General features: G+C 48.4%; 1 protein-coding gene across 7 annotated transcripts in view; it reads right to left on the bottom strand.

Moving 5' to 3' along the window:
• PLEKHA7 (pleckstrin homology domain containing A7) overlaps nucleotides 1–26628 on the bottom strand; it is a 243919-nt gene that overhangs the window by 74870 nt on the left and 142421 nt on the right. For all 7 annotated transcript variants that reach the window (XM_029059746.2, XM_029059747.2, XM_029059748.2 and 4 more), the window contains one exon: nucleotides 680–791. In XM_029059746.2, the coding sequence (XP_028915579.1) occupies nucleotides 680–791 (112 nt within the window). The remainder of the gene's footprint in view (nucleotides 1–679; nucleotides 792–26628) is intronic.

The following is a 26628-nucleotide window of genomic DNA, read 5'->3' as shown; positions in this document are numbered from 1 at the left end:
GCCCAGAGAAGTTAAATGACTTGCCCTAGATCACACAACAGCCATGTGGCGGAGTCAGGATTAGAACCCAGGGCCTTCCGACTCCCAAGCCCATGGTCTATCCGCCATGCCACGCTGCTCCCCTTTTGACATCCACGACTCAGTTTACTTCCCCTTTCCTCTCGTGAGAAGATTGTATTTCCCTTCTCAGAGCCTCAGGCATCACTCCCCATTATACAGACGAGGAAACTAAGGCCCAGAAAAGTGAAGTGAGTTGCCCAAGGTCACACGGCAGACAAGTGGCAGAGTCAGGATTAGAACCCAGGTCCTTCTGACTCGCAGGCCCGTACTCTATCCATTAGCTCACGCTGCTTCCCTACCAGAGGAAGTTTCACGATGACATCCAGTGGCATTGGGGATGGCTAAAGGGAAGTTATTGTTTTATGCTTTTGTTTCTGGTATTTGATAAGCGATTATTATTTGCCAGGCACTGTAGTAAGTGCTGGGGTAGATATGAGCTAATCAGGTTGGACACAGTCCATGGACTACCTGGGGCTCCCAGTCTTAATCCCCCATTTTACAGATGGGTAACTGAGGCCCAGAGAAGTGAAATGACTTGCCCACGGTCTCACAGCTGGTTCAGGATTGTGTGGGGCAGGAATGATCGACAGCTAGGAGCTCCACATCAGCCCATACTCACCTTGGGCCCGGGCTTCATATCCAGGGTGGACGCGGTTCCGGCAGTGGATGTTTCGCTGACCATGCTGGAGGGCCTTTGGTTTGTCTCTTGCTTAGACATGTGTGAATTCTGCCTGAGAACAAGGAAAGAGAGGGAGGAGCCATGAACCAGAGACCATTAACCTGACAGAGCTCAGAAGTCAAGAAGTATTGTGGCCTAGTGGAAGAGCCCGGGTCTCGGAGACAGAGGACTTGGGTTCTGATCTCACTACTTGCCCTGCTGTGTGACCGTAAGTCACTTCCCTTTGCTAGGCTTCAGCTTCCACATCTGTCAAATGGCGATTCAATAGTTGTCCCTCCCCCTTGGACTGTAGAGCTCCATTTGGAAGACAGACTGTGTCCAACCTGATTATCTTGTATCTAGCCCAGTGCTTACTATGGAGCTTAGCAAGTACCATAATTATTATTATCATTAGGTTTAAATCAATCAATTAAAGGTATTTATTGAGTTTTACTGTGTGCAGATCACACTACTAAGCATCTGAGAAAGAACAATATGCAGTGTGGCTTAATGGGTAGAGCACAGGTCTGGAGTCAGAAGGACCTGGGTTCTAATCCCAGCCCCGCCACTTGTCTGTTGTGTGGCCTTGGGCAAGTCACTTCACTTCTCTGGACCTCAGTTCCCTTATCTGTAAAATCAGGATGAAGACTGTGAGCTCCAAGTGGGACATGTCCAGCCTGATTAGCTTGTATCCATCCCATAATAATACTAATAATAAAATCTGTTAGTAGTAGCATTGGTATTTATTAAGCTTTTACCATGGATAGAGCACTGTACTAAGCTTTGGGAGAAAATACACAGGTGGAAATTAGCGGAGCACAAAAAAGGAGCTTAACAAATATCACAAAAAAGTTCTACAGAGTTGGTAAACGTGCCGCTTGTCCACAACAGTGTTCTGTACACAGTAAGCGCTCAATAAATACAATTGAATGAATAGTTTAAATGTGGGTAAGTAGTCAGCCATATTTACTGAGCATTTACTGTGTGCAGAGCACTATATTAAGTGCTTGGGAGAGGACAATACAACAATATAACAACACACCCTCTGCCCACAACGAGCTCAGTGTAGCACCAGCACCTCGGCACACTGCTGACTTGGAATTCACCACTGCAAGTGTGGTGCTCAAAAGCCACCCATGGGATCTAGCGGATGACTGGACGCCAACACACAAGCCCCACAATGCTTTACTGCACACCCTTGGGATTGCCAACACATCAATGATCCCATTTTAGTAACATTAGCCTTCACCGGTCACCCACTTGCTTGGCGCAGTGCACTGTGCTAAGCTCTTGGGAAGAAGAGAATAAAGAAGTAGCCCATTCTCTGCCCACAAGAAACTGACCCTCTCATGGGAAGACAACCAAAACCACTTATAAATATAATAAAAATAATGTTGGTATTTGTTAAGCACTTACTATGTGCAGAGCACTATTCTAAGCGCTGGGGTAAATACAGGGTAATCAGGTTGTCCCACGTGAGGCTCACAGTCTTAATCCCTGTTTTACAGATGAGGTAACTGAGGCACAGAGAAGTAAAGTGACTTGCCTACAGTCACACAGCTGACAAGTGGCAGGGCCAGCATTCGAACCCATGACCTCTGACTCCCAAGCCCGGGCTCTTTCCATTGAGCCACGCTGCTTCTCTTGACTTTTGCTCTTCTCACTCAGCCTCTAAAAGAGAGGAGGCACCCAAAGAAGTATTACCAATTTTGTAGATGAGCAACTGGGATACAGAGGAAAAAGCTTGGAACTTGCTCAAGGTCAACTAGGAAGTTAATGGAAGAACCAGAATTAGAACCCAGGTCTCCTAGTTATAAAAATCAGTGCTCTTTCCCTAACCTCCACTACCTCCCTTATCCAGGATATGGTAAAAACAAGAAAGGGCTTTCAAAGATCAATCCATCCATCAACTGTATTTAGTGAGCACTTACTGTGTGCAGAGCACTGTACTAAGCCCTTGGGAGAGTACGATATAACAGAGTTGGTAGACGCATTCCCTGCCTACAGAAAGCTTATAGTCTAGAGGGTACATCAGATATATTTCACTACAGAAAGGCTCTGGGCATGTCACTCCCCTTCTTAAAAACCTCCAGTGGTTGCCTATCAACCTCCGCACGAAACAAAAACTTCTCACTCTAGGCTTCAAAGGTCTCCATCCCCTTGCCCCCTCCTACCTCTCCTCTCTTCTCTCTTTCCACTGCCCACCCCGCACGCTCCACTCCTCTGCCGCACACCTCCTCACCGTCCCCCGTTCTCGTCTATCCCGTCGACCCCTGGGCCACGTCCTCCCGTGGTCCCGGAACGCCCTCCCTCCTCACCTCCGCCAAACTCATTCTCTTCCCCTCTTCAAAACCCTACTTAAAGCTCACCTCCTCCGAGAGGCCTTCCCAGACTGAGCTCCCCTTTTCCCTCTGCTCCCTCTACCCCCCCTTCACCTCTCCGCAGCTTAACCCTCTTCTCCCCCCTTTCCCTCTGCTCCTCCCCCTCTTCCATCCCATCGCCTCAGCACCGTACTGGTCCGCTCAACTGCATATATCTTCATTACCCTATTTATTTTGTTAATGAGATGTACATCACCCTGATTCTATTTATTTGCTATTGTTTTAATGAGATGTTCCCCTCGATTCTATTTATTGCCATTGCTCTTGTCTGTCTGTCTCCCCCGATTAGACTGTAAGTTCATCAAAGGGCAGGGACTGTCTCTATCTGTTACCGATTTGTACACTCCAAGCGCTTAGTACAGTGCTCTGCACATAGTAAGCGCTCAATAAATACTATTGAATGAATGGAATTCCCCAAGTTCCTAGAATAGCACTCTGTACACAATAGGTGTTTAGTTACAATAATAATATTTCTTAGTAGTGGTAATAGTACTTATTAAGCTTTTACTGTGTGCAGAGCACTATACTAAGTGCTGAGAGAAAATATACAGGTGGGAATTAAACATGGTCCCTGCCCCTCAGTGGGGCTCACAAATCTAAGCACTTAGTATTGTTATTATTATTATTATCATTGTTGTTATTAGGTTTGTTAATCACTTACTGTGTGTCAAGCACTACTGTAAGTACTGGGGTAGAGACAACATAGATAGAGAAGCAGCGTGGCTTAGTGGAAAGAGCAAGGGTTTGGGAGTCAGAGGTTGAGGTTCTAATCCCGGCTCCGCCACTTGTCAGCTGTGTGACTTTGGGCAAATCATTTAACTTCTCTGTGCCTCAGTTACCCCATTTGTAAAATGGGGATTAAGACTGTGAGCCCCACATGGGACAACCTGACTGCAGCGTGGCTAGAGAAGCAACGTGGCTCAGTGGAAAGAGCATGGGCTTGGGAGTCAGAGGTCATGGATTCGAATCCTGGATCTGCCACTTAGCTGTGTGACTGTGGGCAAGTCACTTAACTTCTCTGTGCCTCAGTTATCTCATCTGTAAAGTGGGGATTAAGACTGTGAACCTCATGTGGACAACCTGATGACCCTGTTTCTACCCAAGCACTTAGAACAGTGCTCTGCACCTAATAAGCGCTTAACAAATACCAAGATTACTTACTGAGTGCAGAGCACTATATTAAGTGCTTGGGAGAGTACAATACAACAATATAACGACACACTCTCTGTCCACACTGAGCTCAGTGCAGCACCAGCAGCTCGGCAAACTGCTGACTTGGAATTCACCACTGCAAGTGTGGTGCTCAAAAGCCACCAATGGGATCTGGTGATTATTATTATTATAATTATTATTACCTTATATCTACCCCAGCGCTTAGAACAGTGCTTGGCACATAGTAAGCGCTTAACAAATACCATCATCATTATTATTATTATTACAAGTTAGTCAAGGTGAGATGCAATTTCTGTCCCAAATGGGGCTCACAGTCTAAATCCTCATTTTACGATTAAGGTAACTGAGGCATAGGGAAGTGAAGTGACTTGCCCAATGTCGCATAGCAGACAGGTGGAAGAGGTGGGATTAGAACTCATGTCTTCTGACTCCCAGGCCCCTGTTCTTTCCATTAGGCCACACTGCTTCACTGCCTGCTATGTGTCAAATGCTCTACTAAACACCAGGGAAGATAGAAGAGGATCATAATGGATACATTCTCTGCACCCCATAGGGCTCGCCCTCTAAGCAAGAGGGAGAATAACTATTAAATTCCCATTTTACAATTTAAGAAACTGAGAAAGAGCCCCACAGCAATTATGACGATACCTGTAATTTATGTCCTTATTTATATTAATGCCTATCTATCCCTCTGGACTATAAACTCATTGCAGACAGAGATGTGTCTGTTTATTGCTATATTGTAGTTTCCCAAGTGTTTAGTACTGTGCTTTGGACAGAGTGAGCACTCAAGAAATACAATTACGCTCCCCACTTTCAAAGCCTTATTGAAAGCACATCTCCTCCAAGAGGCCTTCCCAGACTAAGCCCCACCTTTCCACATCTCCCACTCCCTTCTGCATCATCCTGACTTGTTCCCTTCGCTCTTCCCCCTTCCCAGCCCCACAGTACATATGTACATATCTGTCCATTTATTCGTATTCACGTCTGTCTCCCTACCTCTGTCTTGTAAATTCACTGTGGGAAGGGAATGCGTCTGCTTATTGTTGTATTGTACTTTCCCAAGAGCTTAATACAGCGCTCTGCACACAGTAAGCGCTCAATAAATATGACTGAATGAATGAACAGAAAGGTTAAGTGGCTTGCCCAAGGTCACACAGCAGGCAAGTGGTAGAACTGGGATTAGAACTCAGGATTCCTGACTCCCAGGCCTGTGCTCTTTTCTTGAAGTCACTCTGCTTCTCAATAAATACTGTGAGGACAGAAGGGGCCCCCAAAAGGGAGAATGACCCCTTTCCCTGGACAAAGACCCCAGCCAATGACTCCTTGTCGCATATATATATTTCGAGCCCAACCGTGAACTCTGCTTTCAGCTAGCACCTGGAGAACCCCAACACCCCCTTGTCCTCTCCCTGGGGAAGCCTGCCACTGCATAACAGTAATGGCATTTGTCAAGCTCTTACTATGTGGCAGGCACTGTACTAAGCGCCCTCAGGCACTCCGCCAGCTGCCCAGGAAGCAAGAAGAACTCACTGATAATGAGCAACCTAAAGTCACCAGATGTACCCCTCACCCCAAACACACACACACACACACAAACACATACTTCCACGAACATCAGGCTGGCATCCAGAAATAGACCATGGAATAAAGTATTCTATGCTGTGGACACTTCGTTTTTCCCCAAAACAGCCCAGAGCCAAGGAGGCTGACACTGCAGCTCTACGTCAACACCGGGTCCCAGAGAGAAGCACGTTTCTGAGGACGTGCTCCACCGTTCCGCTGCTCCAAGATTCCTAGACACCGATCAGGCCGCAGCATCCTGCCCCATCTCCTCACTGGCAGAAGCAGCAGCAACTGCAACCTTCCATGCCAGTCCAGTGGCAAAGAGCAGAAGACCAAATGGGTACCAGGAGACCTGGGTTCTAGTCCAACCTCTGTCATTTGCCTGCTGTGTGACCTTGGGCAAGTCAGTTCACCTCTCTGTGCCTCCTTTTCCTCACGTCTAAAAGGCAGATGAAATACCGGTTCTCCCTCTCTCTTAGACTGTGAGTCCTGGGTGTGAGGGGTTGATCTGTCTAATCTGATTGCCCCCAGTGTTTAGCAGAGTGCTTGGCCGGGATGGAGCACTTAAAACCCGGCACTCATCTTCTTCTGAACTTGCCACCGCATGGCATTCTGCTGGGTTGTCCTGGGGACCCTCAGTGGAGGCTTAGGGTTCAGGTCACTGGGGGTGAACCCCTGGGCAGTGAGTAATAATAATAATAAGTGCTTCATCCCGGCCAAGCACTCTGCTTAAACACTGGGGCAATCAGATTAGACCGGGAGGGGACTTGGAGGAAGAGGAAGGGGCTCCATGGCAATAGGGCTACTTTGCACTTCGCCCACAAGCCCATCCAGCACCACTGACCCCTCCTCTCTAGAAAAGTAGCACTGGTCTAGTGGATAGAGCCCGGGCCTGGGAGTCAGAAGGTCATGGGTTCTAATCCCTGCTCCCCATCTGTCTGCCGTTTGACCTTGAACAAGTCACTTCACTTCTCTGGGCCTCAGTTCCCTCATCTGTCAAATGGGATATGAGACTGGGAGCCCCATTTGAGACAGGGAGTGTGTCCAACCCAATTTGCTTGCATCCATCCCAGAACTCTGTACGATGCCTGACACATAGTAAGCGCTTAACAAATACCACAATTATTATTATTATTAGTGCCCAGACTGGGAGCCCTCGGGACTCAGACCTGCCCCATCGGATGTTGGTCAGCCATGTCCGGGAGGTGTAGCTGGAGTGGTCTCTCCCAGGGTGGATGGCGGGAGGTGCAGTGGCCTGCCCCAATGCCCTGGGGTGACCCAACGGATCGATTCCCACCCAGATTCTCACACCGCTTGGAGGCCCCGCTCTCGGACTCGTGAAAATAAACAACCGAGGGCCATTGTATCTTCCCAACACCCCTGACTGTTCCAGAAACCCAGGCCACACAAAGCCCGGCATTCACTGGTTCGGAAGCATTCACCTGCCGGTTTTCTCCCCGACACCTGCACAAAGCCCACGGCGGGGGGCCAGGGTAACAGGGGACGGAGGGTCTCAGCCGTTTCGGCTGCTCCGATTAGCCACTGTGAGGGGCCGGGCACTTCCCAGCAGTCGCTGCCACCGGGCATTGTCTGAGTCATCTAGATCTGGCATGGAAAAAAAAGAAAAAGCTACAATCCAGCCGGGGTCATTAATGAAAATCAACCGACGTAAAAGCCTTTTGACCAGAATTTTATGCTCTTTCGATTTCCCCCATCACCCCTTTGGAACAAAGACCCCTCTTTTGGGGTGGGGGCTAGAAGAATGTTGTTTATTTTGCTGGCGGGATGTGAATTAAAGAAAAAAAAATCAGTGGAGATCTTCCTCCATGGCACAGCCTGCCAACTAGAAAGAAACAGAAACTACACTGAATCTAACTAGGGAAAATTCTAGACTGTAAGCTTGCCGTGGGCAGGGAATGTGCCTGTTATATTGTATTCATACAATCGTATTGAGGGCTTATTGTGTGCAGAACACTGTACTGAGCACTAGGGAGAGTACAATACAACAATACAAACACATTCACTGCCCACAAAGAGCTTACTATTGTACTCTCCCAAGCACTTAGCTCAGTGCTCTGCAAACAGTAAGCACTCAATTCATTGATACTGATTCACTGATAATCAGGCTGGACACAGTCCCTGCCCACAGTGAATACCATGCCGTTTCCTTGACTCCTCTCTCTCATTCAACTGACATATTCAATCTGTTGCCAAATCCTGTCAGTCCCACCTTAAGACATCGCTAAAATCCGCCCTTTCCTCTCCATCCAAACTGTTAACACATTAATACAATCACTCATCCTAACCTGCCTAGATTACTGCATCAGCCTCCTTGCTGATCTCCCAAACTCCTGTCTTTCCAGTCCAGTCTTCACTCCGCTGCCCGGATCATTTTTCTACAAAAACGTTCAGGACATGTCATCTCCCATCCTCAAAAATCTCCAGTGGTTGCCCATCCACCTCCACATCAGACAGAAACTTCTCACCATTGGCTTTAAATCACCCCCTCACCTTGCCCCCTCGTTCCTCACCTCACTTCTCTCCTACAACCCAGCCTGCATACTTCATTTCTTTAGTGCTAACCTTTTCACCGTGCCCCAATCTCACCTGTCTCGCCGCTGATCTCTGGGCCTATATCCCGCCTCTGGCCCGGAACGCCCTCCTTCCTCAAATCTAACAGACAATTACTCTCCCCCTCTCCTCCATGAGGCCTTCCCAGACTAAACTCCATTTTTCCTCAGCTCCCACTCCTTTCTGTGTCACCCTGACTTGTTCTCTTTGCTCTTCTTTCCCTTCCAGCCCCACAGGACTTATGTATATATCTGTAATTCTATTTATTTGCATTGATGTCTGCCTCCTCCCCTCTAGGCTATGAGCTCATTGTGGGCAAGGAATGTCACTGTTTATTGTTGTACTGTACTTTCCCAAGTGCTTAGTATAGTGATCTGCACACAGAAAACTCATAATAAGTACAACTGACTGAATGCATAAATAAATGAATTCATGAGTTTGCTGTCTAGAATCTAGTCTCAACTAGACTCATGCTTTGCTGTGTGGCCTTAAGCAAGTCGCTTAACTTCTCTGTACCTTGCCCCTCCAAAATAAAAAATAAAATCAATTATGGCATTTGTTAAATGCTTACTATGTACCAGGCACTATACTAAGCGCTGGGGTGGGTACAATCAATTCAGGTTGGACACAGATCCTTTCTCACATGGGGCTCACAGTCTTAATCCCCATTTGCCAGATGAGGTAACTGAGCCACAAAGTGAAGTGACTTCCCAAGGCCACAGAGCAGGCAAGTTCATTCATTCATTCAATAGTATTTATTGAGCGCTTACTATGTGCAGAGCACTGTACTAAGCGCTTGGGATGAACAAGTCGGCAACAGATACAGTCCCTGCCGTTTGACGGGCTTACAGTCTAATCGGGGGAGACGGACAGACAAGAACAATGGCACTAAACAGCGTCAAGGGGAAGAACATCTCGTAACCAGGACCTTCTGACTTCCAGGACTGTGCTCTAGCCACTATGCCACGCTGTTCTCCGGAGCCTCATCTTTGTCCCTCCCTGGAGCAGGCCTGTTACCAGGACAACAAGGATGTGAAGTAGCTGAGGCTCCCTAAACTATAAGATCCCTTCATCTCCTGGAGATGTTTGCTGGTTTACTAGAAGTAACGGTATTTATTGAGCAGCCCTGAATATACTGCACTCTGGACTAAGTCCTCGGGAAAGAATTAATAATAATAATTACGGTATTCACTAAGTGCTAACTGTATGCCAAGCACTGTTTTAAGTACTGGGGTAGTCAGTCAGTGCCTGTCCCACATGGGACTCACACTCTTAGCTCCATTTTTTTTTTTTTTTTACAGATGAGGTAACTGGGGCACAGGGAAGTTGAGTGACTTGCCCAAGGGCACACAGAAGACATGTGGCAGAGCCGGGATTAGAACCCAGGTCCTTCTGACTCCCAGGCCCAGGCTCTATACACTGAGTCATGCTGCTACTACAGAATCCCAAGACACGTTCCTTCTACACAGGGTGTTTAGATGTGAAATGATGAGAAATTCGGGTAGATGAATCAGCCAGGGGAATTTCCATTTGGCCAGCAACCTGTTCGCTAGCCCAATCCTGGCCCAGCCTTGGGGGTGGAAATTCAGGTTGGAATAAGGTAGCTTCAGTGATGATAACGATGATGACAGAGAAACAGCACAGCCTAGTGTAAAGAGCCCGGGCTTGGGAATCAAAGGACCTGGGTTCTAATCCCAGCTCTGTCAAATGCTTGCTGGGTGACCTTAGGCAAGTCACTTTCCTTCTCCTTGCCTCAGTTCTCACTTAGACTGTGAGCCTTATGTGGGACAGGGACTGTGTCCAACCTCGTTAACTTGATGTATCTTCTCCAGTGCTTAGAACAGTGTTTGCCACGCTCACTGCACTTAACAAGTACCATAAATAATAATAATAACAATAATTGTTAAGCACTTACTATGTGTCAAGGTTGCCTATCAACCTCCATATCAAGCAAAAACTCCTCACTATTGGCTTCAAAGCTCTCCATCAACTTGTCGCTTCTTACCTCACCTCCCTTCTCTCCTTCTACATCTCAGCCCGCATTCTCTGCTCCTCTGCCGCCACCAACCTTCTCACTGTGCCTCATTCTCACCTGTCCCGCCATCGACCCCTGACCCATGTCCTGCCACGGGCCTGGAATGCTCTCCCTCCTCAATCCACCAAAATAGCACACTTCCCCCCTTCAAACCTGTACTGAAGGCTCACCTTCTCCAGGAAGCCTTCCAGACTAAGCCTCCCTTTTCCTCTGCTCCTCCTCCCATCCCCATCACCCCAATTTGCTCCCTTTGCTCTACCGCCAACTCCCCTCACAGCACTTGTGTACATATATACACACATACATATTTAGAATTCTATTTATTTATATTAATGATGTGTATATATCAATAATTCTATTTATTTATACTGATGCTACTGATGACTGTTTATTTGTTTTGATGCCTGTCTCCCGCCTTCTAAACTGTGAGCCCATTGTGAGTGGGGATTGTCTCTATTTACTGCTGAATTATATTTTCCAAGTGCTTGGTATAGTGCTCTGAACACAGTAAGAGCTCAATAAATACGATTGAATGAATGAATACTAAGGGCTGATAGGGGAAACAGTTTGTTGTAGTGGATAGAGCAGGGGCCTGGGAGTCAGAGGTCATGGGTTCTAATCCCGGCTCCGGCTCCGTCACTTGTCTGCTGGGTGGCCTTGGGCAAGTAACTTCACTTCTCTGTTCTTCAATTACCTCGGCAGTAAAATGGGGATTAAGATTATGAGCTCCATTCAGGACAGGGACTGTGTCCAACCCAATTTGCTTGTACTTTCCCCAGCACTTAGAACAGTGGCTGGCACATATTAAGCGCTTAATAAATACCACAATTATTGTTATTATACAAGATAATCTAGGCTGTAAATTCATTTCGGGCATGGAACGTATCTACCAACTTTATTATATGGTACTCTCCCAAGCACTTAGTACAGTGCTCTGCACAAAGAAAGCACTCAATAAATACCACTGATTGATTGATAATCAGACCAGACACAGCCCCTTTTCCATGTGAGGAACCCAGTCTAAGAGGGAGGGAAAACAGATATTTAATCTCCATTTTAGTAATAATAATAAAAAAATAATTGTGGTATTTCTTTAGCACTTTCTAGAGAAGCAGCTAGGCTCAGGGGAAAGAGAACAGGCTTGGGAGTCAGAGCTCATGAGTTCTAATCCCGGGTCCACCACTTGCCAGCTGTGTGACTTTGGGCAAGTCACTTAATTTCTCTGTGTCTGATTTACCTCATCTGTAAAATGGGGATTAAGACTGTAAACCCCACGTGGGACAACATGATCACCTCATATCCCCACCCCGGCAGCACTCAGAACAGTGCTTTGCACATAGTAAGCGCTTAACAAATACCATCGTTATTATTATGTGCCAGGCACTGTACTAAACACTGGGGTGGATACAAGGAAATCAGGTTGGACATGGTCTCCACCCTACCTGGGGCTTGCAGTCTCAATCCCCATTTTACACATGAGGTAACTGAGGCACAGAGGAGTGAAGTGACTTGCCCAAAGTCACACACGGCAGACAGGTAATGGAGCCGGGATTAGAACCCATGACCTTCTGACTCCCAGCCCGGTGCTCTACCCAGTACACCATGCTGCTTTACAGATGAGGAAACCGAGACCCAAAGAATTGAGTGACTTGCCCAAGGTCATACAGCGGATAAATGGCAGACCCAAACGATCAATGGTATTTGAGCACTTACTGTGTGCAGAACCCTATGATAAGCGCTTGGGAGAGTACAACGTAACACAGTTGGTAGACACATTCCTTGCCCACAATGAATTTACAGCCCGGAGGGATGAACCGGAATGAGAATCCTGGTCCCCTGACTTCCACTAGATTATGAGCTCCTCAAGGGCAGGGAATTGTGTCTACTACCTCTAGTGTACTTTCCCAAGCACTTAGTCCAGGCCTCCACACACAAACAAACGCTCAATAAATACCCCAGATTGCTCTACCCACTAATAATAATAATAATGTTGGTATTTGTTAAGCGCTTACTATGTGCAGAGCACTGTTCTAAGCGCAGGGCAGGGGAATCAGGTTGTCTCACATGAGGCTCACAGTCTTAATCCCCATTTTTCAGATGAGGTAACTGAGGCACAGGGAAGTTAAGTGACTTGCCCATTAAATCACGCTACCTTGGGGCTCGGGGTTGGAGAACTCCAGTGGGGGAGGGGTTAATCTTGGGACTGGCTACGGGATTTGGGTCTGTCATTCCTCAGAGTCTGAATTCAAGTGGGAACATCCCAGGACGAGGCACGGTTTAATGCCTAACAATTTGCCGCTTCCTCCCTTGGGGATGTTACTGGCAGTAGAACATGCACTTCTGTCCACGTGACCATTTTCATTTGGATCTACTCTTCCGCATTCATTACTTATTCTGCCTCAGAGTTACACTCAGATGGCTGAACTGTTTCCCACTGCATTCTCCTCGAAGCAGCGTGGCTTAGTGGATAGGGAACGGGTTTGGGAGTCAGAAGGACCTGGGTTCTAATCCCGTCTCAGCCACTTGTCTGCTCTAAGACCTTGGGCAAGTCACATATCTTCTTGTGCCTCAGTTCCCTCATGTGGAAAATGGGGATTAAGACTGCAAGACCTATGTGGGACAAGGAGTGTGTCCAACCTGATTAACTTGTAGCTACCCCAGCGCTTAGTACAGTGCCTGGCCCATAGTAAGCACTTAACGACTACCATTAAAAAAATAAAAAACTGGCTTCTGAACCTTTGCGTTCTCCTCCCAGGCTCCTGTAAACATGACTGCTACTTCCAAGGCACAGCACTTAATAATGGTATTTACTAAGCACTTACTATGTGTCATGCACTGTACTAACTGCTGGGGTGGATAGAAGCAAATCAGGTTGGACACAGCCCCAGTCCCAAGTAGTGCTCACAGTCTCAATCTCCATTTTACAGATAAGGTAACTGAGGCCCAGAGAAGTGAAGTGACTTGTCTAAAGCCACACAGCAGACAAGTGGCAGAGGCGGGCTTAGAACCCATGACCTTCTGACTCCCAGCCCTCTGCTCTATTCATTATGCCAGGCTGCTTCCCTTAATTGGTGGCAGGAACTAGGCAGAAGGGAGACTGGGTCTCTCAACTTATAATTCTGGGCATAAAAAGGTGGCCAGTGTCCTAACAGAACCAGACAGGGGACTGGCCAGCTAATGTTAATAATAATGATAATAATAACAGTAAGTACTTGTTAAATCTTCACTATGTGCTAAACACGATACTGACTGCTGAGCTAACTACAAGATAAGGAGATCAGACAGTGTCCCTGTCCATAGAGTACGTTTTCAGGGAGATAGTTCACAAGCTTGCCCCTGATGAGCTGTGTGACTTTGGGCAGGTCACTTAACTTCTCTGTGCTTCAGTTATCTCATCTGTAAAATGGGGATTAAGTCTGTGAGCCCCATGTGGGACAACCTGATTACCTTGTATCTACTCCAGGGCTTAGAACAGTGCTTGGAACATAATAAGCACTTAACAAATACCATCATCATTATTATTTAGCCATTTAAAATTAGCATTGGAGTTCTTAATCAGAAGCTGGATGGTCATTTCTAGTGCCCAGTAGCTCAGGGTCGACAGCAGGAGGAAAGGCGCTCCGGGAGTGGACAGGGCCAGCCGAGAGTCTCATCAATGTCACGTGGAGACCTGTGACGGCCGATCGCCCCGCCTCTGTTCCTCCAAGGAACGAGGTCGGGGGCGGGAGAATCAGCATGGCCCTAGTGGAACGAGCCCGGGCCTGGGAAGCAAAAGGACCTGGGTTCTAGTCCTGGCTCCACCACTTATCTGCCTTGTGACCTTGGAAAGTCACTTCACTTCTCCGGCCCTCAGTTCCCTCATCTGTAAAATGCGGATGTGGACTGTGAGCGCCATGTGGGACAGGGACTGTGTCCACCCTGATTAATTTGTATCCACCCCATAGCTTAGAACAGTGACTGGAACACAGTAAGGGCTTAACAAATACTATTAAAAAAAAATACTATCTTCATGTTGAGAACACATCTTAACCACAGATTCCTGGAAAAACACACTCATATCTTTGCTCTTTGAATCGCACACAGCTCCACAAAGACTACGGCGTGAACTATCAAAGGTGTCAAGAGGAAAGAGCATGCACACACATTCACACACACACTTGTGTGTGTGCACAAAACCTCCCTGATATTTTTAAGACAAACACACTCCCACCCACTGAAGAAGGGTCTGAAGAAGGAGGGGTGGCCATCTACACAGAGTGGGGGACCCCGTGAGAGAGGAAGCACCCCCAGAGTCAAAAGGCACCCCTGCCAAACTCTCGCAAGATCCCCGAGGGAGCTGTCTGACACCAGGCTTTCATTCAGCACAGTGATGTGTCTCCATAGTGGCAGAACCCTCAATCCAAGTGTTCAGTGTTCCTCCTCCCCATCTCCCCTATCCCCCATCCCAATATCTCACACTCTCACAAAGACACACAAAGACACAGACATGTGCCCTTGCCCTCATAGGCTCCACACCAATCCATCAATTTAAACCACATCACCTCAGCTGGCCCAGAAAACATCTCTAGTCTTCCCCCATCCCACCAAGAGAGACAGGGCTTTGCAAGCTGGGTCTCGCAGCCCTTCTCCCAATTCTCCCATCTCCCCTCCCCGCGCCGATCCAATCTCGTGGAAGCGTTTACTCCCCGAAGCCCGACCTTCTGGCTCCCTAAGCCGAGCAGACACTTGGCTGTGCATATAAATTGCATTTTCCGACAGCCCAAAATATTTGACCGGCCTGGGGGATGGGGGAGGTGGGGAAGAGGAGAGGGTCTCGCTCTGCCCGCCCTGGTCGTCCAGCCCGATACGCACATGACGGCCACCCCTGTAGCATCTGTCCATGGAATCCTGGAACGCAAGGTGGGGGACCCCCCACCCCCATGGGGCTGCCGGTCCCCGGGTTTTCCCCAGGAGACAGGGCTCCCTGCAGCCGGACACTGCCTCCCCCCACCTCAACCCCGCACGGGCAGCAAAGCCATCAGAAACCCATCTCCTTCCTACCCGCAGTTCCCCTGGGGTTGCCCGCTCCTCCGGCTGGAAATGCAACTGCCCAAGTTTCTGTGCCCGCCTCCCAAGGCTTGTGCTTTCTCCCCATTTCTTCCTGCTGCCATAGTAACCAAAGGCAACAGAAGCAGCCAGCCCTAGGAGGAGTGGGCTCTCCGGAAGGATGCTGAACCGGAGACACCCCCCGGGCAGTAACCGACGCGTGCCGGAGCAAACGACCAGACGCTTGTCTGCTGTGTGACCTTGAGAAAGTCACTTTGCTTCTCTGGGCCTCAGTCACCTCATCTGTAAAATGGGGATGATGAGTGTGAGCACCATGTGGGACACGGGCTGTATCCAAATTGATTAGCTTGTATCTACCCCAGAGCTAAGAACAGTATCTGGCATATAGTAAGCGCTTAACAAATACCATTAGAGAAAAAAAATCACGTGCTCCCGAGGCTCGATTTCTCACGGAGCGCAAACTTGGTGGTCCCTCAACCGTGATGGGGGCTTGCTGGAGGTAACCAATATCGTTGGCGGCAACGACTCCAAATCAATTAAAAGGTACTTATTGTATTAAGCGATGCCTGTGTGTGCAGCACTGCCCTAAGTCCACTACAACAGAGTTGGGAGAGGTGATCCCTGCCTATAAGGAGCTCACAGTCTACAGGGGAGAGATCCTAGTCTACAGAAAAGGCAAGAAGCTGGCCGCTTGTGACATCAGCACAAGAGAAGCAGCATGTCCTAGTGGATAGAGCATGACCCTGGGAGTTAGAAGGTCATGAGTTCTAATCCCCACTCAGCCACTTGTCTGCTGTGTGACCTTGAGCAAATAATTTCACCTCTCTGGGCCTCAGTTGCCTCATCTGTAAAATGGGGATTAAGACTGTGATTCCTACGTGGGACAAGGACTGTGTCCAATCCAGTAAGCACTTAACAAATACTATAATTATTAATTATTATTATTATCAGGACTCTCCAGAGAAAAATCAAACACACTTATTGAGCACTTACCGTGTGCAAAGCATTATACTAATAATAATAATAATAGTGTTGGTATTTGTTAAGCGCTTACTATGTGCAGAGCACTGGTCTAAGCACTGGGCTAGATACAGGTTAATCAGGTTGTTCCACGGGAGGCTCACAGTTAATCCCCATTTTACAGATGAGGTAACTGAGGCACAGAGAAGTTAAGTGACCTGCCCACAGTCACACAGCTGCCAAGTGGCAGAACCGGGAGTCGAACCCATGACCTCTGACTCCGAAGTCCGGGCTCTTTCCACTGAGCCACGCTGCTTCTTTGGAGAATACAATATACCAAAAAATAGACATATTCCCTGCCCACAATAGTTTACAGTCTAAAGAAAGGGTCTCAACCTCTGATGATCCCACTGCCTGCAGTCAGCAATGGTTCAAACTTCAACACCACCAACGTGCCCGCAACAAGGAGCCTACAGTAAGCTCCTTTCAGGCAGGGAACGTGTTTGCCAACTCTGTTATATTGTTCTCTCGCAAGCACTTAGTCCACTGCTCCGCACGCAGTAAGCACTCAAATTCATTCATTCAATAGTATTTATTGAGCGCTTACTATGTGCAGAGCACTGTACTAAGCGCTTGGAATGTACAATTCGGCAAGAGATAGAGACAAACCCTGCCCATTGACGGGCTTACAGTCTAATCGGGGGAGAAAGACGGACAAAAACAAGACAACTTAATCGCAATAAATAGAATCAAGGGGATGTACACCTCATTAACAAAATAAATAGGGTAATAAAAATATATACAAATGAGCACAGTGCTGAGGGGAGGGAAAGGGAGAGGGGAGGAGGAGAGGCAGAGGGGGGAAATGGGGCTTAGCTGAGGGGAGGTGAAGGGGGGGCAGAGTGGGAGCAGAGGGTCACATAGAATAGAATAGAATTTATTATCGGTTCTTTGCAGTGTTCTAATTTTGCTACCTCCATGAAGCGGGGTTATATGCCTATATTTTAGGGGCAGCAGCATGGTATAGTGGAAAGAGCACAGACCTGGGAATCAGAGGACCTGTACCACTGATTGATTGATGCCCCTGATGGTGTGGCTCTATATAATACCCTCCCCTAGTAAGCACTCTCAGGGTCGTACTTGGAGAGCTTTCAGTACTCTACCAGTCTCGACTATGGGAGGGAGAGTCAAGAGGAGGCATATCCATTGCATTTCTATCTTGGGCTGTGGCTAGTGAGTGGCAGGCAATCTGCTACAAGTCAAAACTCCTCTGTGCTGGGCGGCAGCGGCATGGGAGGGAGTAGAGAGTGGAGACTCAGGTTGACGTCATGGAAGGAGGCAATGGTAAACCACTTCCAGATTTTTACCAAGAAAACTCTATGGACCCACTACCAGAATGATTGCAGATGGAGGTGGGGCATTCCGGGAGAGATGTCACTATGGGCTGGACACGACTCGATAGCATAAGACAATGACAACAAGCAAGCACTCAGTAAATATGATTGACTGACTGACTCTCACCAGCTAGCTAGAGAAACAGCATGATCTAGTGGATAGAGCCCAGGCCCGGGAGTCAGAAGGACCTGGGTTCTAACTCCGGCTCTGCCGCTCGTCTGCTGGGTGACCTTAGGCAAGTCACTTCACATCTCTGTGCCTCAGTTCCCTCATCTGTAAAATGAGGATTAAGATTGTGAGCCCCATGTGGGACAGGGACTGTGTCCAACCTGATTAGCTTGTATTCACCCCAGAGCTTAGAACAGTGCTTGACACCCTGTAGGTGCTTAAATACCATCATTATTATTATTAGCCTCCCCTGACTAGCCTCCTAACTCCCCATCTTATTTTCCCTCCCCTCTGCATTTCTTATGCATTTGGATCTGTACCCCTAAGCGTTGTGATACTCTGCGATGCAGCACTTCCATATCTAGCCTTAGACTCTGCCACTTCCCTTTTCTATAATTCATTTCATAGTCTGTCTCTGCTAGACTGTAAATTCCTTGAAACCAAAGAAGCAGCATGGCATAGAGGATAGAGCACAGGCCTAGGAATCAGAAGATCACTGGTTCTAACCCTGGCTCCTCCACTTGGCTGCTGTATGACCTTGGGCGAATCTCTTCGCTTCTCTGAGCCTCAGTTGCCTCATCTGTAAAATGGGGATAAGAGTGTGAGCCCCACATAGGACAGGGACTGTGCTCAACCTGATTTGCTTGTACCCACACCAGTGCTCAGTTCAGTGCCTGACACATAGTAAGCGCTTAACAAATACCACAATTATTATTATGTCTACTAACTCTACTATACTGTCCTCTGCCAAGTTTTTAGTCCAGTGTCGTGCACACAGTAAGTGCTCAAGAACTACCGCCGATTAGCCACCCATACGTAAAAATAACCTACTGGACTAAAAGGCCTCAAAATCCCAAATGCTATCCCTTACCCCAAAAAGGAACAAAATTGCCTTTGAAAAAGACTGCATTTTCTCCATTATTCCACCCACACTTGCCCAGACCCTGCTTGGAGTAAATGCAGTCACGATTTTAAACCCAAATTTCCCTCCCAATATTCAGAGATTCATATCTCCAGCTGTGTCTGCTTCCTCCAAGCCATCCTTGAAGCCAGCCCCTCTGTTAATACACCACCCTGCAACCTGCCAATACGAGTGCTCCCCTGGTGAACCCAGAAGAAATGCCTGAAGCTCAAAATGCTACTAAGAAAAGTAATACCAATCCTAAGAATCGTGGTATTTGTTAAGCGCTTTCTATGTGCCAAGCCCCGTACTGAGGGATCACGTAAATACAAGACAATCAGGTCAGACTCAGCCTCATCCTACTTGGCATTCATGGTCTAGGGGGAGCGAGAACAGGTCTTTAATCCCATTTGACAGATGAGGAAACTGAGGCATTGAGAAGTGAAGTGACTTGCCCAAGGTCACCCAGCAGCCAAGTGGCAGATTGGGATTAGAACCCAGGTCCCCAAACCTGTGATCTGGCTGCTAGGCCCTACTGCTTCCCCCTCTCCTCGTCCAGGGCCCCGCCACCTCCTTCCCATCCAAACCCTCCCCTCCCCCCGCCCCTCCCCCCCTCCTCCCCTTGCACCCACAGCTACTTTCAAGTGTGGCCTCTGGAACCCCCGCTCTGTTACAGGCAAGCTACCTTTCATCCATGACCTTTTCCTCTCCCGCTCTCTCCTCCTCCTCGCCCTTTCGGAAACGTGGCTCTCTCCCGAAGACACGGTCTCCGCCGCCGCTCTCTCCAGCGGAGGCCTCTCCTTCTCCCACTCCCCCAGACTCACCGGTAAGGGAGGAGGCGTCGGCTTCCTCCTCTCGCCCCGATGCCGCTTCCGCACTATCCCTCCTCCCCCCTCCCTCTCCTTCCCCTCCTTCGAAGCCCATATCATTCGCCTCTACCACCCACTCCAGTTACTTGTCGCCGTCATCTACCGCCCTCCCGGTCCCACCTCCGACTTCTTCAACCACCTTGACCCCTTTCTCACCTTCCTTCTCTCCTTCTCTCTGCCCACTCTGATCCTTGGAGACTTCAACATCCATACGGATGTACCCGACGACTCCTCTGCCGCCCGCCTGCTATCCCTCCTCGACTCTGCCGACCTCCTCCTCCACCATACCGCGCCCACTCACCGACTCGGTCACACCCTCGATCTTGTCATCTCCTACCGCTGCACTATCTCCTCACTCACCAACTCTGAAATCCCTCTCTTGGACCATAACCTTCTCACCTGCCTCATCTCTCACACTCCCTCCCCCTGCAAATCTTCGCTACTGCCCCACAGAGACCTCCGCTCTCTCGATCCCATCCGTCTTTCCAATAGCATCTCGCCTCACCTTGCCGCCCTGTCCTCTCTTCCCACTCTCGACGATCAGGTCTCCGCTCTCAACTCCACCCTCACTACTCATCTCGACTCTCTCGCCCCCCTTTCCCTCCGCCGCTCTCGCGCCACTAACCCACAGCCCCGGATCACCTCCTCCGTCCGCCTCCTACGCTCCTATGCTCGAGCTGCTGAGCGCCACTGGCGAAAGTACAAGCACCAAGCCGACCTCACACACTTCAAATTTATCCTTTCCTGCCTTAACTCTGCCCTCTTCTCCGCCAGGCAAAGCTTCTTCTCCTCCCTCATCGACACCCATGCCCGTCACCCCCGCCGATTGTTCCGGACCTTTAACTCTCTCCTTAGGCCCCCTGTTCCTCCCCCTCCCCCATCTCTCACCCCTAATGATCTGGCCACCTATTTCCTCACGAAAATCAACACGATCAGGTCTGAGCTCCCCAAAGTCACCCCTCCGCCTCTCCCCTCCCCCCCCAACAACCCCCTCCCCTACTTTCCCATCCTTCCCTGCAGTATCCTCAGAGGAGATCTCCTCCCTCCTCGCAAGTGCCACCCCCTCCACCTGCGCCTCGGACCCCATTCCCTCTCACCTTCTTAAAACCATCGCCCCTGCCCTCCTCCCTTCCTTAACTTCTATTTTTAACCACTCGATCTCCAAGGGCTCCTTCCCCTCTGCCTTCAAACACGCCCACGTCTCCCCCATCCTAAAAAAACCCGCTCTTGACCCCACTTCCCCCTCCAGTTATCGTCCTATCTCCCTACTACCCTTCCTTTCCAAAATCTTAGAACGAGTCGTCTACAATCGATGCCTAGAATTCCTTAACTCCCATTCTCTCCTAGACCCCCTCCAATCTGGCTTCCGTCCCCTCCACTCTACCGAGACTGCTCTCTCTAAGGTCACCCGTGACCTCCTTCTTGCCAAATCCAATGGCTCCTACTCCATTCTGATCCTCCTTGACCTCTCTGCTGCCTTTGACACTGTCGACCATCCCCTCCTCCTCCGTACCTTATCTCACCTTGGCTTCACGGACTCTGTCCTCTCCTGGTTCTCCTCTTACCTCTCTGGCCGATCATTCTCGGTCTCCTACGCTGGAGCCTCCTCCCCCTCCCATCCTTTAACTGTTGGAGTTCCTCAAGGGTCAGTTCTTGGCCCTCTTCTGTTCTCCATTTACACTCACTCCCTCGGTGAACTCATTCGCTCTCACGGCTTTGACTACCATCTCTACGCAGATGACACGCAGATCTACATCTCCGCCCCTGTCCTCTCCCCCTCCCTTCAGGCTCGCATCTCCTCCTGCCTCCGGGACGTCTCCACCTGGATGCCTGCCCGCCACCTAAAACTCAACATGAGCAAGACTGAGCTCCTCATCTTCCCTCCCAAGCCCGGTCCGCTCCCAGACTTCTCCATCACCGTGGATGGCACGACCATCCTTCCCGTCCCGCAGGCCCGCAATCTCGGTGTCATCCTTGACTCGTCCCTCTCGTTCACCCCACACATCCTATCCGTTACCGAGACCTGCCGGTTTCACCTCTACAATATCGCCAAGATCCGCCCTTTCCTCTCCACCCAAACGGCTACCTTACTATTACGGGCTCTCGTTATATCCCGGCTAGACTACTGTGTCAGCCTTCTCTCTGACCTCCCTTCCTCCTCTCTCGCCCCGCTCCGGTCTATTCTTCACTCCGCTGCCCGGCTCATCTTCCTGCAGAAACGATCTGGGCATGTCACTCCCCTTCTTAAACAACTCCAGTGGTTGCCTATCGACCTCCGCTCCAAACAAAAACTCCTCACTCTAGGCTTCAAGGCTCTCCATCACCTTGCCCCTTCCTACCTCTCCTCCCTTCTCTCTTTCTACCGCCCACCCCGCACGCTCCGCTCCTCTGCCGCCCACCTCCTCGCCGTCCCTCGGTCTTGCCTATCCCGCCGTCGACCCCTGGGTCACGTCCTCCCGCGGTCCTGGAACTCCCTCCCTCCTCACCTCCGCCAAACTGATTCTCTTTCCCTCTTCAAAACCTTACTTAAAAATCACCTCCTCCAAGAGGCCTTCCCAGACTGAGCTCCTCTTCCCCCTCTACTCCCTCTGCCATCCCCCCTTCACCTCTCCGCAGCTAAAGCCTCATTTTCCCCTTTTCCCTCTGCTCCTCCACCTCTCCCTTCCCATCCCCACAGCACTGTACCCGTCCGCTCAACTGTATATATTTTCGTTACCCTATTTATTTTGTTAATGAATTGTACATCGCCTTGATTCTATTTAGTTGCCATTGTTTTTACGAGATGTTCTTCTCCTTGACGCTGTTTAGCGCCATTGTTCTTGTCTGTCCGTCTCCCCCGATTAGACTGTAAGCCCGTCAAACGGCAGGGACTGTCTCTATCTGTTGCCGACTTGTTCATCCCAAGCGCTTAGTACAGTGCTCTGCACATAGTAAGCGCTCAATAAATACTATTGAATGAATGAATGAATGAATAAAAAGCTCCATGCTTCTAAATGCCTGAAGGAAGTGAAGCTCGCTCCATCTTAGACTGGAGCAGCGTGGTTTAATGGAAAGAACCTGGGCCTGGGAGTCAGAAGGACCTGGGTTCTAATCGCAGCTCAGCCACTTGTTTGCCATGTGATCTTGGGCCAGTCACTTCACTTCTTTGGGCCTCAGTTAGCTCATCTGTAAAACAGTGATCAAGACCATGAGCCATGGTGAGACAGGGACTGTGTCTGACTCGATACGGTTGTATCTACCCAAGTGCTTAGAACAGAGCTTGGCACACAGTAAGAGCTTAACAAGTACCACAATTATTAATATAAGTATTATTGTGATCATCTTGGCATCAAATTCTCGGCCAGAGTGCTCCAACGAAGCAAGCAGCCAATCTCAGCCACTCTGTCAGCTCTCTGGGTTTCTTCGTCATTCTCACGGAGAGCTGAAGAGCCGCAGAGGTGAGGGATACTTGCTACAGAGCAGCCTAGAAGCCCAGAAGAAACTTTTCTAACCGAAATGTAACTTCCTTGTGAGCAGGGAACATGTCTACTGACTCCGTTGTACTGTACTTTCCCAAGCCCTTAGCACAGTGTTCTGCCCACTGCAAGTGCTCAATAGCTACCGTCGATTGATCACCACCAACAAATAAGACCTGTGCTATGCAGGAAAGACATCAACCAGAATCCGGGACTGAGCGATGGAGGAAGAAAAGGAAATAAGTTCACTTCAGGAGAGAAGAGTTTGGATAAAACTGGAGAGGATTTGCAGCTAGCCAAGAAGGTAACTGGGCAAGGGGGGTGATGGGATTGCTGCTTGTATCGGGCACAGACGGGATGAAACGCTGACCCAATGCTTGCCCAAATGGAAAGGAAGAGAAAGCGGATCGAAGGCAAAGAGCCCCTTTCTCACTTAATAATGATGGTATCTGTCAAGCGCTTAGTATGTGCTAGGCACTATTCTAGCAGTGAGGTAGAAACAAGCTAATCAGGTTGGACACAGTCCCTGTCCCACATGGGACTCACAGTCTTAATCCTCATTTTACAGATGAGGTAACTTGGGCCCAGAGAAGTGAAGTGACTTGCCCAGGGTCACACAGCAGACAAGAGGTAGAGCCGGGACAAGAATCCATGTCATCTGACTCCCAAGCCCATGCTCTTGACACTATCTATACTGCTTCTCACTTCTGCTTTACTTCAGATGTTTTTTGAAAACAACTAAGACGAACGCCAGTGGCCCTTGAAGGTTGCAAAGACAAGTATGCTTGGAGAAAGTGAAAAATGAAGCTGAAAAATCTAGAGGTATTTAAATCAGCAAAGTCTGACTAAGCCCTCATTTCCCCTATCTGTCCTTCTCTCTGCATCAACTGTGCACTTGGCTGAATACCCCTTAAGCACTTTGATATGTACCCAACCCCCTACACACTCAATCAGTGATATTTATTGAGGTCTTACGGTGTGCAGAGCACCCAACTAAGCTCTTGGGAGAGTACAATATAACACGTTCCCTAGCCACAACTAGCTTACAGTCTAGAGGGGCTTATTTATTCACTTAAATATCTTTATTCTCTACAGTATCCAGTATCTGTAATTTCTTTAAACATCTGGCTCTCCCTTGTAGGAAGGATGAGCTCTACTAACTCTATTATAATGTGTACTTTCCCAAGTGCTCAGTAATCTGCACACAGAAGCAGCATGGCATGCTGGACAGAACACGGGCCTGGGAGTCAGAAGGACATGGGTTCTAATCCTGGCTCCAAAACTTGTCCGCTCTGTGACCTTGGGCAAGTCACTTCACTTCCCTATGCCTCAGTTATCTCATCTGTAAAATGGGGGTTGAGACTGCGAGCCCCACATGGGACAAGGACTGTGCCCAACTTGATTTACTTGTACCCATCCCAGGGCTCAGTACAGTGCCTGGAACAAAGTAAGCGCTTAAACGTCACTGTAGTTTTTTAATGGAATATTTTTAAGCAGATACTATGGGCCAAGCATTGTAGTGAGCACTGGGGTAGATACAAGATAATAAGATTGGACACAGTCCCTGTCCCACATGGGGCTCACTGTCTTAATCTCCATTTTACAGATGAGGAAATTTAAGCACAGAAAAGTGAAGTGACTTGCCCAAGGTCACATGGCAGGCAAATGGCAGAACCGGGACTAAAACCCAGGCCCTTCTGACTCCTGAGCCCATGCTCTATCCACTAGACCATGCTGCTTCTATATATTGTTTGCTCCCCTTCTAGACCATAAGCTCGTAATGGGCAGGGAACACTGTTCTATTGTATTCTCCCAAGCACTTATTACAGTTCTCTGCACTTAGTAAGCACTCAATAAATACGAATGATTGATAGTGCACTCTTGAATTCATATATTCCTTCAAACCCATACCCAACACTTGTGTGTGTGTGTGTGTTTAGCCAATTATCGATTCTGATTACTCTATTTGTAAACATTATTACAAAATTCTTAAAGCCCTGGCTCATCTTTACAATCCATTTCTGAGAAGCGGCATGGCTGAGGGGTGACAGCACGGGCCTGGGAGTCAGGAGGACTTGGGTTCTAATTCATTCATTCATTCAATCTTATCTTTTGAGCGCTTACTGTGTGCAGAGCACTGTACTAAGTGCTTGGAATGTACAAGCAGTGTGGCTTAGTGGAAAGAGCCCGGGCTTGAGAGTCAGAGGTCATGGGTTCTAATCCCTGCTCCGCCACTTGTCAGCTGTGTGACCTTGGGCAAGTCACTTCACTTCTCTGGGCCTCAGTTCCCTCATCTGTAAAATGGGATGAAGACTGAGAGCCCCACGTGGGACAACCTGATAACCTTGTATCTCCCTCAGTGCTTAGAAAAGTGCATGCCACAGAGTAAGCACTTAACAACTCCCCATTAATATTATTATTACAATTTGGCAACAATTCTGGCTCCTCCACTTGTCTGCTGTGTGGCCGTGGACAAATCACTTTACTTCTCTGTAGCTCAGTTCCCTCAACTGCAAAATGGGGGTTCAATCCAACTCCCTCCTACTTAGACTTTGAGCCCCGTGCAGGACAGCGACTGTGTCCTACCTAATTAACTTGTACCTACCACAGCCCTTAGAACAGTGTTTGATACGTAGTAAGCACTCAAGAAATGCCAACAAAAAATCATATAAGTTATATGAAGTGTATATATAATTATATATATTTACACTTCAATCATATGTATTGAGGACTTACTGTGTGCAGAGCACTGTACTAAGCTCTTGGGAGAACACATCAGAGCTCACGGATGCATTCCCTGTATATGTATTTATATATGTTATTTATACTAGAGAACGATGCCACTGAATGGGAAATTTACCTATGGGGGCAGGAGTGGCTAATGCAGGACATATAGTCCTCACCACAGTGTGCACTATTATTACTAATAATAATAATAAATAATGGTGGCATCTGTTACACACTTTCTATGTGCCAAACCCCATACTAAGAGCTGGGGTAGATCCAAGATAACCAGATCAGACCCAATCTCTTTCCCTCATGGGTTACCCAGGCTAAATAGGAGGGACAATCACCCCACAGAGAGAGAATGAAATCCAGAAGGGATAGGTACAAGGACACACAGTAGGGATAGTATTGAGACTCCAAAATGATCAACTGGCAGAAGTCAGACTAGGCATAAGTACTGCCGAAAAGGATCTGAAGGTCTAAGTTGACCACAGTTGAGTTATATTTGTGTTATCCATATAAGGCTGTGACACTGCCAGCTATATCCTGGGATGTAATAAGAGAAGGAGAACAGATGAGAGGCCAGAAGCAATCCTTCCATTATATTATTGTTATTATTATTACACCTGTTAAGCACTTACTATGTATCAACCACTGGTCTAA

Source organism: Ornithorhynchus anatinus, chromosome 3 (assembly GCF_004115215.2).
Source record: "Ornithorhynchus anatinus isolate Pmale09 chromosome 3, mOrnAna1.pri.v4, whole genome shotgun sequence".
In the NCBI taxonomy this organism is placed as follows: Eukaryota; Metazoa; Chordata; class Mammalia; order Monotremata; family Ornithorhynchidae; genus Ornithorhynchus; species Ornithorhynchus anatinus.
The sequence above is the reverse complement of the archived record's forward strand: the minus strand, read 5'-3'. Positions and strand labels throughout refer to the sequence as shown.